At 41.7% G+C, this 14,225-nt stretch overlaps 1 protein-coding gene across 1 annotated transcript in view; it reads left to right on the top strand.

Annotated features, from left to right (window-relative positions):
• Window positions 1-14,225, top strand: part of rgs11 (regulator of G protein signaling 11) — a 143,145-nt gene that overhangs the window by 114,380 nt on the left and 14,540 nt on the right. Inside the window, exons 13-15 of the mRNA XM_072559612.1 lie at window positions 1,272-1,387; window positions 3,355-3,442; window positions 11,966-12,104. Coding sequence (XP_072415713.1) covers window positions 1,272-1,387; window positions 3,355-3,442; window positions 11,966-12,104 — 343 coding nt within the window. The remainder of the gene's footprint in view (window positions 1-1,271; window positions 1,388-3,354; window positions 3,443-11,965; window positions 12,105-14,225) is intronic.

Below are 14,225 nucleotides of genomic sequence, written 5' to 3'. Positions count from 1 at the left end.
CAAACACCACATCTACTATATCAGTTGCTCTCCATGTGGTCTCCTTTACATTGGGGAGACAGGACACCAACTCTCCAAGCATTTCAGAGAACAGCTCCAGGAAACACGCACCAAACAATCCCACTGCCCTGTGGCCAACCACTTCAACTCCCCCTCCCACTCAACCAAGGACATGCAAGTCTTGGACTTCCTCCACTATCAAATCCTAACCACCCAACAACTGGAGGAAGAACACCTTGGGACCCTCTAATCACACAGCATCAACATCGATTTCACCAGTTTCCTCATCCCCCCTCCCCCCACCTCATCCCAGATCCAACACTCCAACTCAGCACCACACTCTTGAATGTCCCTCCTGTCCGCTCCAACCTATCACCATCACCCCCCCACCTGCATCCACCTATCGCCTTCCCAGGTACCTTTCCCCCAGCCCCAGCCCCACTCCCCTCCTATTTATCTCTCAGCTCCCCCTCTCCTCCATTCCTGATGAAGGGCTTATGCCCAAAATGTCAACTCTCCTCCTCCTCGGATGCTGTCTGACCTGCTGTACTTTTCCAGCATCTCACTTTTGACTTTGATCTCCACCATCAGCAGTCCTCACTTTCTTCTAATTAGTTATAAAGTCAAGTCTGAAAAGTTTCATACATCTGCAGATGTTTATACACACCAACCCATGTATTGACTACATTTTTATTAGTCTGTTTCCACCTTGAATTGACCATGTATCTGATGTAATCCACACAACTTCACCGGTCTGCACTGCCACAAAGTGTGTGCATGCGCTTAGAGGTGAGGAGGGGGATAAGTGGTTTTGGTCAGTATGACCCAATGGGTGGATAACTAGTCAGTAGCCCACTTAATAAGCAGCCACCTTATAAGCTGATTTATCTTAAATGGTGAACTAACCAGGCAGCCAAGATGAAGACCACTTATACCCACTTGGATCCTTCAGAACTTATCATGTTGGACCATACTACTACTGTGCAAAAAGGATAAATATCATGCCAGAAATGTTGGTAATACAGCTGTCAAATCCATCATCCTCTCCTCATTACAGTACTAATCTGCTACTATTATTTGACACGCTAATCTCACTAAAGCAGATCCAAATATTTGGATTTGAAATAACAAACAACATTGCTGAATCTTTCCAACCATATGACCAGATATTGTACAGCCATACAGTCTAAATCAGGATAGAAAATATTATTTCTATATTAATAAAGTGTTTCCAAAAGAGTTGAAGTTCATGACTTTCTCTATATTGACAGAGTGACCATTCCAACAAGGTTACGTGTAGAGCGCTGGGCATTCAATTTCAGTGAATTGCTACATGATCCCCTTGGCAGGCAACAATTTAGATACTTTCTGGAAAGAGAGTTCAGTGGTAAGAACAACTAACTCAAATTAATTTGCTCATGTTTAAAACACCGTTGGCTACAGAACTATTCATAAAGGGTTTAGAATTTATTCAGTTACCTTTTCTACCATCCCCCATTTTTATCTCCCTGGGTCTAATGTAGTATCCTCCCATTACAGATAAACAAGCAAGATCAGCCCAAAGGCTTAATTAAGATTTGGAACAAAAGGTACTTTATTCTAGTGAGTGAGCATTGCAGTTCATAGAGGAAGGTGACACAGTCAAAGATTTCCTCTTCCAAGTGAGAATAGAATGTTTCTTCATATCAAAGGTTTTTTTTCCAGAATTGACATTTTTGGAGAACAGTGGATCATGTGGTCTGGACTGTCTCTCTCGAATGTTGAGCTCACATGGGCAAATTGTGTCAATTCAACTGGCTGGTTGCCTGTTAAGGTTAAGGCCAATTATCAGAGATTGACTGGAACTACTCAGTGGGCCTAAAGGTTCTCCTTCCATTGGGTGCACTACAGCTTTCTGATGACAGCCTCTGGAAGGCTGGGATCCTAACACTCCAAGATGGCTTAGAAGCTTTCCCTAATATCCTGACTACAGCTACATCATAGTCACAAGCTTCCCCAGAGGGCTTTTCCTTCTCCACAACGGTGACCTGACTACTACTTTTCATTATAAATTTGTTACGGTACTGAGAGGGCCATTCAAGTACGAAGTCTCTGTCTCCCCTACTACTAATAGCAGTTTGTGTCTCCTAATGGTCTTCCAGCTTCGTCAATATGGCTACTGTCCTTAATTTGACAGTGAGCCCGCTCTCCGTTATCTAGTGACAAAGCAAAGCAAATCCAGTGTCAATTACTGTTTCTGCAGCAAGTCAGATCAGGACCACCATTTCATCCCAACGTCTGGTTCCAAACCCAAACCTGTCTAATATTATGTTTACTGAAAGGTAGAGGAAATTCTGAGAATTCAGAACCATTTGTAAAAGTTATCATTAGCTCAATGATTTTTAACACTTGTATCTGTATTAATTGTATGTTGTTGTGATTCTGTTCGCCGAGCTGGGAATTTGTCTTGCAAACGTTTCGTCCCCTGTCTAGGTGACATCCTCAGTGCTTGGGAGCCTCCTGTGAAGCGCTTCTGTGCTGTTTCCTCCGGCATTTATAGTGGCCTGTCTCTGCCGCTTCCTGTTGTCAGTTCGAGCTGTCCACTGTAGTGGCCGGTATATTGGGTCCAGGTCGATGTGTTTGTTGATAGAGTCTGTGGATGAGTGCCATGCCTCTAGGAATTCCCTGGCTGTTCTCTGTTTGGCTTGCCCTATAATGGTAGTGTTGTCCCAGTCGAATTCATGTTGCTTGTCATCTGTGTGTGTGGCCACTAAGGATAGCTGGTCGTGTCATTTCGTGGCTAGTTGGTGTTCGTGTATACGGATCGTTAACTGTCTTCCTGTTTGTCCGATGTAGTGTTCTGTGCAGTCCTTGCATGGACTGCAGAAAACACTACATCAGACAAACAGGAAGACAGTTAACGATCCGTATACACGAACACCAACTAGCCACGAAATGACACGACCAGCTATCCTTAGTGGCCACACACACAGATGACAAGCAACATGAATTCGACTGGGACAACACTACCATTATAGGGCAAGCCAAACAGAGAACAGCCAGGGAATTCCTAGAGGCATGGCACTCATCCACAGACTCTATCAACAAACACATCGACCTGGACCCAATATACCGGCCACTACAGTGGACAACTCGAACTGACAACCGGAAGGGGCAGAGACAGGCCACTATAAATGCCGGAGGAAACAGCACAGAAGCGCTTCACAGGAGGCTCCCAAGCACTGACGATGTCACCTAGACAGGGGACGAAACGTTTGCAAGACAAATTCCCAGCTCGGCGAACAGAACCACAACAACGAGCACCCGAGCTACAAATCTTCTACCAAACATTAATTGTATGTATTTCAAAACTAGCTGAAAATCTTAGTTTCTGGGAGGCTTGCGAAGATGTCCAGTATGGAGAACAGTCAAAAGTTGATGAGAAAGTGGAGACCATCTTTGAGTAAGTTCATCATTTTGAACATAAATGCTACAAACAGCTATTATTCATTTTATGAATAAGGCAAAGATAAAGTTACCACAGTCTTACCAGACCATAAAGCTGCTCTTCCCCTAGAGAGAGAGAGAGAGAGATACAATTGATGATGATTTGATCTGAGGGTAACGATGCCCTAGATGATGGAAGAGGTTAAGAAGGAGGATCTTTCATGGTAACCTCAGCCAGTTTTGAACAAGAATTGAACCCTCACTCGGTATGACTTTGCAACTGACCATAACCTTGTAATAATGTCATAATTGCTGGGCTTGTTTAAAAGGTGGTGCTAAATTCATGAACATAGTTTTTTATGATTTGTTTTTGCTGTGATGTTCTCATTGAACAAATTGCTCTAGAGAAATTACTGAAGTAGATTTACACATTAATGCACAGTAGTCTCATTGCAACTTTATAACCTATGTTTGAGAACTCTGTTAACAATGTGATTTAGTCCTAGCGTACAACTCAACCTTGGATGACTGGAAAGTGAACAATGGCTCAGTTGGTAGGCACCTCACTAAAGGGTTTAAGCTCCAAAATCAAGACTGGCAGTCCAGTGTGGTGCTGAGTAACTGCTGCAATATTGTAACACGGGTAAATGTATAAGGACCCATGACACTACTGTGAAGAAGAGTGAGAGATTAAGTCTTGTTTCTTGGAAAATACCCTTCCCTCAATTCACATTACTGAAACAGATTACCTGATGGTTATCAATTTGCTGTTTGTGGAAGCTGCAAATTGGATGCGATAACAGCATTACCACAGTGACTGCATTTTAAATGTCTGATGATTGGGAAAAGCACTCACATAAATGCAAGTCTTTCCTTTTTCCCACCCAGTGAAACTAAGTGTTTTTAATGCAGCAGTGATTGAGATCTAAAGTGTTTTATCTAATTTATCTTGGCAGCACTTTTGTGTCGGCCTTGCTAACTGTTAATTGAATAATGCCACCATCAGGATATTAGAGGGAAATCTAATTGGATCTAGGTCTTTTTTCATCAAAGAAATCTAATGTTCTTATCAAAGTGGATCAATGTTCCCAAGATAATGCTAATCCTGGTCTAATGTTTCAGGGGCTAAGAGGATATTTTGTGTATGTTTTCACTCAACATTTGAAGAACTAATTCAAAAATCCCCAACTTGGTTACAATATCCTTCTCTTTTGCCTGTAGTTTGTAATTAATTAATTATTTACAATTTCTGTCTAATATGACAAATATACGCCATTTCCTCTTCCTGTTTTACAAGCAATTTCTCTTGCTATCACTTTATTAGACTGCTTCATTGGTTAAGGAAATAGTTTATTGGGTGTTATCTTCACAACATCCCCGATATGACATTGACATTACTGCACTTCTGTTAATTTGCAATTTATGAGTTTCCATTACAAGTAATTATTGTATAAGCTGATCGACCATGAACATTGCAACTTCAAGCCTTCCCTAAAGATTATGTCTACTGTGCAGTCATTACATTTCTGATATCACTCTTGCAAAGAAATCTGTGCCCTATTTTGTTGCCTGTTTCTGAGATTATTTAATACCCATTAATTTGGTGCACATACTTAACTATTTGCATCAAACATTGCTTAAATGGAAAACCTACTCAGTACATTGAAGAGCTGGTTACAAAGGAGTTCTAGGATGCAACTGTGCTCAGCAGATTGAGAGCAACCTACTTCCCATCATTCCATGGAACAGCTCTCTGGGGTTGGAATGCATCATAACTGGACAAATCTACTTCAAAATGTCACACGTCAACAAAAGGAGTCATATCCTATGAACCACTCTTCTAGATTAAGCCCATTATTTCCTTAATCAAATCATGAAACAAACAGCATTAGGAAACGAAAACAGTTTCAGGGTCTGTAAGATGTTAGGCCTGTTATTGGCAGTCCTGCATATCTCATAGTATACTGTGCTTAGCTGCAGCCATTGTTAATTGGGATCTAGGATGGAACATGGTATTCAGAATATTTCATGGATCATACAATATAGAACAATGCAGCACAGGAACAGGCCTTTCGGCCCACCATGTCTGCACTGACCATGATGCTGTTCTAAACTATTCCCATCTGCCAGTGCATGGTTTATATTACTCTATTCCCTGCCTGTTCATATATCTGCCTAAATGTCTCTTAAAATTTGCTATTGTACCTGGTTCCACCACCTCCCCAGGGAACACATTCCAGCATCTACCCACCCCTCTGTGTTAAAAAAAAACTTGCTTCACACATCTCCTTTAAATTTTCCAACTTTCACCTTTAAACGTGTACCCCTAGTATTTGGCATTTTCACCCTGGGAAAAAGACCCCAACTATCCACCCTATCCATATCTCTTATAATTTTATCTACATCTGTCAAGCTGCCCCTCAGCCTCTGATGGTCTAACGAAAACCATCCAAGTTTGTCCAACCTCTCCTTATAGCTAATACACCCAAATCTAAGCAATATCCCAGGAAGCCTCTTTTGCACCCTGTTCAAAGTCTCCACATCCTTCCTATAGCATGGCGACCGGAACTGCACATGTTACTCCAAATGTGGCCTAACTAAAGTCATACAGCTGCAACCTGGCTTGCCAACTTTTATATTCAGTGTCCCAATCAATGAGGGCAAGCACGCCAATTGCCTTCTTTACCACCTTATCCATTTGTGTTACCATTTTCAGAGAGACTTGGATTTGCAGTCCAAGATTGCTCTGTATATCAATGCTCCCAAGGATTCTGCCATTTACTATGTACTTTTCTTTTACATTTGACCTTCCAAAATGCAACACCTCACACTTGTCCGGGTTAAACACCAACTGCCATTTCTTGGCACAACTTCCCAACTGATCTATTTCCTGCTCTATAATTTGACAATCTTCCTCATTATCCACACACCAACCAATTTTTGTATCATCTGCAAACTTATTAATCAGACCACGTACATTTTAATCGAAATCATTTGCATGAATATTACAAACAACAGAGGTCACAGCACGAGCTTTGTGGAACATCACTTCTTACAGACCTCCAGTGAGGAAAACATTCCTCCAAAACTACTCTCTATCTTCTATGACCGAGCCAATTTTGTATCCAACTTATCAACTTACTATGGATCCCATGTGACTTAATCTTCTGGACCAGCATACCACAATTTGACCTTGTCAGATGTTTTAGTGAAGTCTATGTGTACACCATCCACTGCACTGTCCTCCTCAATCATCTTGTCATTTATTCAAACAACTCAATCAAATGTGAGAGACAAGGCTTCTCCTGTACAAAACCATGCTGGCTATTCCTAATAAGTCCATTGTTTTCTAAGTGTGAGTTAATCATGTCCTTTAGAATCTTTTCAATAATTTCCCTACCACATTTGTAAAATTCTCTGGTCTATAATTTCCTGGATCATTCCTATTGCCTTTCTTAAACAAAAGGAAAAGCTTTGGCTATTCTTCAGTCTTCTGAGAACTCACCCATGGCTACGGAGGATACAAAGATCCAGGCACCAGCCATCTTCTCCTTTGTCTCCCAGAGTTTCCTGTGGAGTTATCTACCTTTAATGATTTTCAAGAAACTAAAATCACCTCCTTCCTAATATCAATATGCTTTGACCAACATACCCCTCCCTAATTTTACTATCACTCATTCCCTTCACTTTAGTGAATACTGATGTGCAGTAATCATTAAGGACCTCACCTGCTTTCTCTGGTTCAACATATTAATTTCCTCCTTTGTCCTTAAGTAGACCTAGTATCCCTAGCTACACTCTTGCTCCTAAATATGTATAAAATTCCTTGGGATTCTCTTCAATCCCACATGCCAGGACATTTCCTAGTCACTTTTAGCCCTTTTAACTCTTTGTTCAAATTTTTATTTTATTTAAGCTTGTTTCCTCATTAACCTGAATAGAGATTTTATTAGGCACCTCTGGAGTAGGTGGGACTTGAACCCAGTCTCTCAGTCCAGTGGTAGAGACACTGCCACTCTGCCTCGCTTTATGTTCCTCAAGGGCAATGTTGATTTTAGTTTTCTAAGACTTCTGTATGTGTCTTTTTTTCTTTCTGATGAAACTTTCAATATCTTGTCATTCAGGATTCCCAAATCTTGCCAGCCTTATCTTTCTTCCTCACAGGAACATATGCAGAGTCATACAGCATGGAAATAGATGTTTTGGTCCAACCAGTCCATGTCAAACTAGTCCCACCTGCCTGCTCCTGGCCCATATTCCTCCAAACCTTTCCTATTCATGTATGTATCCAAATGTCTTTTAAACATTGTAATTGTACCAATATCCACCACTTTCTCAGGAGGTTTATTCCACATTTGAACCACCCTCTGTGTAAAAACAAAATTACATTTTTTTTATCTCTCTCCTCTCACCTTAGTCTATAAATTCCCCCATCCCTAGGGAAACTACCATTAACTCAATCTATACCTCTGATTATTTTATAAACTTCTATCAGGACGCCTCTCAACCTGCTACACTCCAGTGAAAAAGTCCAAGTCTAACCAGCCTTCCTTTATAACTCTAACCTTCCATAGCCATCAACATCCTGGTAAATCTCTTCTGAACCCTCTCCAGCTTGATAATATCCTTCTTATAACTGGGCCACCAGAACTGGACACTATTCCAGCAGAGACCTCCCCAATATCCTGTACAACCTCAACATGGTTTCCCAACTCTTATACTCAAAGGACTGAGCAATGAAGCCAAGTGTACCAAAAGCCTTTTTAACTGCCCTGTCTATATATGATGCAAACTTCAAAGAATTATGTACCTGCACCCCGAGGTCCCTCTGTTCTGCAGCACTACTCTAGGCCCTACCCTTGTCTGTTGTACCAAAATGTAATACCTCGCATTTATCCAGATTGAACTCCATCTGCCATTTTTCAGCCCACTGACCCATTTGGATGAGAATGCAAGGCATGATTAGTAAGCTTGCTGATGATACTAAAATAGGCAGTATCATAGACAGTGAGGAAGGTTATCAGAAATTGCAATAGGACTTGATCATCTGGGCTTCCGTCAAGTACATGTAGGTCCTGAGTCTCCTCCAGTGTCAAACCCTCAACGCCTGGAGGAAGAGCCCCTCATATTCCACCTTGAGACCCGGCAACCACACAGGATCAATTTGGATTTCAACAGTTTCCTCATTTCCACCACCCCCCCCCCCCCCCCCCCAACATTATTCCAGTCCCAAGCTTCCAACTAGGCACCACCCTCCTGACCTGACCTTCACCTTTCCCATCTATCTGTTCCATCCTCCTCTCTGACCTATCACCTTCTCCCTCCCCTTCATCTTCCTATTGTATTCTCAGTTACATTCCCTCTAGCCCCCACCCCCCTCCCATTTATCTCTCAGCAGCACCCCCCCCCACCCCCCCGACCCACAAGGCTCACTACTGATGAAGGGCTTATGCCCGAAACATAGATTCTCCTGCTCCCTGACCTGCTGTGCTTTTCTAGCACCACACTCGACTTTGATCAGTTGGGGAAGTGAGCTGAGAAATGGCAAATGCAGTTTAATACAAATAAGTGTGAGGTCTTGCATTTTGGAAAGTCAAATCAAGGTAAGAGTTTCAAGGTGAATCGTAGGGCCTTAAGGAGTTTAGTAGAACAGAGGGACCTTAGAGTTCAAGTTCCCAGTCTCTGAAGGTGGAGTCACAGGTAGACAGGGCAGTGAAGAAGGTTTTTGACACACTGGCCTTCATCAGTCAGGGCATTAAATATAGAAGTTGGGAAGTTATGTTGCAGTTACACAGGACATTGTTGAGGCTGCACTTGGAGTATTGTGTTCAATTTTGGTCACATTGTTGTAGGAAGGATGTTATTAAACTGGAAAGAGTCAGAAGAAATTTACAAGATGTTGCCAGGATTCAATGGTCTGAGTTATAGGGAGAGGTTGAACAAGCTAGGACTTTTCTCTTTAGAGCGTAGGAGACTGAAGTGGGGGCAGGGGGAATGTTATAGAAGATCATGAGAGGCACTCAGTCTTTTTCCCCAGAGTTGGGGAATTAAGGACTAGAGGGCATCAGTTTAAGGTTAGAGGGGAAATATTAAAAGGGAACCTAAGGGACAACTTTTTTACACAGAGGGTGGTACGTACAGGAATGAGCTGCCAGCGGAAGTGGTTGAGATGGGTACATTAACAACATTTAAAATGTATTTGAACAAATACGCAGACAGGAAAGGTTTAAATAGATATGGACGAAGTGCAAAGAAATGTGGTTAGCATGGGCAGACATTTTGGTCAGCATGGACCAGTTTGGGCTAAAGGGCCTGTTTCCGTATAGGATTCTATGATAAGATCTCTTCGTAATTTGAGAAAACTTTCTTCATTGTCTAAAACGCCAGCAATTTTTGTGTTGTCTGCAAACTTACTAACCATGCCTTATATTCTCATCCACCTGAACACTGACCAACTCACTTTTAAAGGACTCCTGTGTGTCAGATGTGCATTTTCACTCAAAAAGCTGCCCCCAATACTGTTATAATTAGCCTTCTCCCAGTTTAGCACCTTTACCCAAGGACCAGGCTTATCCTTTTCCATAACTATTGTAAAACTTAACGGAATTACGATCCCTGTTCCCAAATTGGTCCCCCCCCATTGAAAATTCAATCACCCAGCAGGCCCATTACTCAATACAAGGTCCCATATGGCCCCTTCCCTTGTTGGACAATCTGCATATTGTTTCAAGAAACTCTCTTAGATGCAAGTAAGAAATTTTACTTCATTTGAGCCCTGGCACTAAGGGAGTGCCAGTCAATATTGGGGAAGCTAAAATCATTCATTACAACAACAGTTGTTTTCACATCTTTCCAAGATCTGCTTCTGTTTCTGTTCCTCTGTCTTCTGGCTGTTGGAGGCCAATATGAAAACCCTGTCATAGTTATTGAATCTTTCTGATTCTCGATATGGCCTCATTGGGTGAGCCCTCCAAGCTGTCTTCTCTTAGTTCAGCTGTGATATTAGAAGAAGAATTAGAATCCCTACAGTGTGGAAACAGACCCTTCGGCCCAACAAGTCCACACCAACCCTCCAAAGAGTATACCACCCAAACCCATTCCCCTACCCTGTATTTACCCCTAACTAATGCACCTAGCCTACACATCCCTGAACACTATGGGCAATTTAGCATGGCCAATTCACCTGACCTGCATATCTTGGGATTGTGGGAGGAGAACTGAACACCCAGAGGAAATCCACACAGACATGGGGAGAATTTGCAAACCTCACACTGACAGTCGTCCGAAGCTGAAATCAAACCCGGGTTCCTGGCGCTGTGAGACAGCAGTGCTAACCATTATGCCACCATGCTGCCCATAATGCCCCATACAGTACTCACCCTTTTTTTTCACCCCTTTTTACATCCCTTTTTATCTTGTCTGAAACATCTAGATCCTAAAAAAATGAGCTGCAGGTCCTGTCCGTCTCTCAGCCAAGTTTCTGCAATGGCTTCAAAGTATACTTCCATGTACTAATCCAAGCTCTAAGCTCACTCGCCTTACCTGGTATACTCTTTTCATTAAAATATATACACTTCAGACTCCCAGTCCTACCATATTCATTAACGTTGCCGTGTCTTTTCTTCCGATTAGACTCACTTGACTTAACCTCTAACTTCTCCCCCCAGCCACACTAGTTTAAACCCTCTCAAGAGGCACTAACAAACCTCCCTGCAAGAATATTGGTGTCCCTCCAGTCTAGGTGCAACCTGTCCTCCTTGTACAAGTCCCTTCTGCCCTAGAGGAGATCCTAACAATCCTAGATATCTGTACCACTCCCTCCTTCAGGTCATTAGCCACACATTCAACTAGTTCTGGCCTCACTGGCATGTGGCACACGGAGTATTCCTGAGATTACAACCCTAAAGGTCCTGTGTTTTATCTTTCTACCTAACTCCCTAAATTCATTTTGCAGGACATTATCTCTCTTTATGCCTGTCTCCATAATACCAATATGAACCAGGACTTCTGGCTGCTCACCCTCCCCTGTCCGAACATCCTGTGCCCACTCAGAGATATCCTTTACCCTGGTGCCAGGGAGGCAAAACATTATCCTGGCACCTCAGGTGATTTTAGTTGATAAAAGCCAAGTACAACTGGAAATGTGGACAGATAGCAAAAGAAGTAATTTTGATCCAAGAGGAATGTCTCCATCATTCAATGCAGCAATGAAGTAGTGAACTAAAAATGTCATCGTTTGCTGGTCCAGAATTCCTGATTACACAGCATATGGGACTCTTGGTGCCATATGTCTCCATGCCCCTTTACACAACCTGCCTGGTGATTAGAGATTGCCAATACTAAGATCCAATACGTTTCCTATCCCCTACACATCCCAGTCAAGTGAATTCTATTGGCAATTGTGTTTATCCCACCCGCTAAATTACAAATGGACAGACTTTCTCAATGTAGTCTGACTCACTAAAGGTTAGCTCCAGATTGTATTAGAATATTGACCTTTTGACTTTTATTATTTATAGAAAGTTTGTGTTACTTGCAGACAGTTTTTGGCAGCAGGAGCCAGCAAATGGGTAAATATCGACAGTAAAACAATGGAAAAGACTCTTGATGGATTACAAATTCCCCATCGCTATGTATTTGAAGATGCACAAATGCACATTTATATGCTAATGAAAAAGGTATGTGGACCTAAATTGGAGCCTTTGTGTAAAAACATATCAGTATAACATAAATGTTCATATTCACTCTTGAGTTCCACTTGATAGAAGGTGGAAAAGATTTGAGAAATCAAGAAATGATTTCTGAAATCCTAGCCTTTAACTTACTGTTTTCCACAGTGTTTATTGTGGTCAGTCCAGTTAAGATGCTTGGGACAGAAAATCATAAATAAACTACTTCTATTATTTTCAAAACCACAAACTGCTCAATAGATATTTCATATTCTTTTGACACCTATATGAGGAATATGATAACCATCGGTGTATATTTTTAACAAAACAAAGCCATTTGATTCTGTCCCATTGCCAGCCTTCAGTTTTAGCAATCGAGCTGCACTCCAATAAAGTTTGCCTCCATTGTTGAATGGGGACCATTATATTGTTTTATAAATACATGAAAAGCCATTGTGCAGACATTTCAATATCAAATAAATTATTCACAAGCCCTTGCATTCTGATAATGAAGTGATAAAATGACAGTGTATTAGGAATGGTAAATTTTGTGTGTTAATTCCACTTGTATTATCTCATTTGCATTTGGTAAAACCATTGCTGCAGGGATTAATGACATTAAACTCAAAATATTCATGGGGAATTGTTAAAAATTACAATGTAAATTCTATGACTGCAGTCAGCAAAAAGGATTAATAATTGACATTGTGGATTAGCATTGCTGACCATTCCAACCCATAATGCTGGCAGTGAGAGAGAGATTCTAAGTGCTGTGCATAATAGATGAAAGATTAATTAATAATATTGAAATTAGTATAATTTTGGATTTAGGGGAACGAACAATAGTGCTGCTTTGGAATATCATAGCACACAACAATTTGTGTCATCCCTAAATCCGAAGTCCTGGAGCTGAGGTATAACTGCAGCATTGGGGACTCCCCATGAAACAATGTGAGTTCACAGCAGTCAGGCATATACAGAACACAGGAGCTTCGTTTGCTTTATACTCACAACCCAATGAGATTTCATTCTCTCTGACATTGAATGTGAATTAGAGAGTAATAATGATAGAAACATGGACATTGGCTGCAAAGGATTCCAGATTGCAGTAAAAACATGGGATTGGATTTTTCCATCCCATGTAAGACATGAGGATAAAGGGGCAGGTCTGACCTGATTCCAGGATATTTTAATGGTGCAGATTAACTTATGGGTCTCAAGCCAGCATGCAGCAATTGCTAAGCCAGTGGTTGTATTACTAGTATAGAGCTTTCCAAGCCCTGCCTTACAGTTTTCATGGAGTTGTGCTGATTTGTGAATAAGAAGTGGTTGATATCAGCTCAGAGACATTGTGATCCATGGAGGAGACCTGTGTGAAAATGACCTTGCACCAGTCACTGGTAAATGCAGCATTAAAGGAATTACATGGTGGCACAGTGGTTAGCACTGCTGCCTCACAGCGCCAGAGACCTGGATTCAATTCCCACCTCAGGCAACTGTCTGTGTGGAGTTTGCGCATTCTCCTCGTGTCTGCGTGGGTTTCCTCTGGGTGCTCCAGTTTCCTCCCACAGTACAAAAATGTGCAGGTTAGGTGAATCGGCCATGCTAAATTGCCCGTAGCATTAGGTGTAGGGGAATGGGTCTGAGTGGGTTGCTCTTCGGAGGGTCGGTGTGGACTTGTTGGGCTGAAGGGCCTGTTTCCATACTGTAAGTAATCTAAGAGATTTGAGGTGATGGTATTTGGGTTGGGCTAAGGACTACCATTATCAATTGAGGAGCCAGAAAGTAAGGTGAAATGCCTGAAATATTTAAAGTGCTGTGCAAGTAATTGACCTGAGCACCAACAAAAGCTTATTTATGTTGCTCCAGTCACACAAAAAATGTCCCAACACACATTACAGGCATGTAATGAAGCAAAATTCAGAACCACACAAGGCTATATTAGGGAAGACGGTCAAAAGGCTGGCTAAAGAGATGGGTGTAAAAGAAGTGTGTTAAAAGAAGGAGAATACAGTTTTAGAGCCAGTGGGAATTCGAAACTTCAGGCTTGTCAGCTGAAGGCTGGAGCACGAGTTAAAATTAGGAATGTTTGAGAGGCTGGAATCTAGATGAATGCAGCTATCTCAGCTT

The sequence above is a fragment of the Chiloscyllium punctatum genome, chromosome 40 (assembly GCF_047496795.1).
Source record: "Chiloscyllium punctatum isolate Juve2018m chromosome 40, sChiPun1.3, whole genome shotgun sequence".
Classification (NCBI taxonomy): domain Eukaryota; kingdom Metazoa; phylum Chordata; class Chondrichthyes; order Orectolobiformes; family Hemiscylliidae; genus Chiloscyllium; species Chiloscyllium punctatum.
The sequence above is the reverse complement of the archived record's forward strand: the minus strand, read 5'-3'. Positions and strand labels throughout refer to the sequence as shown.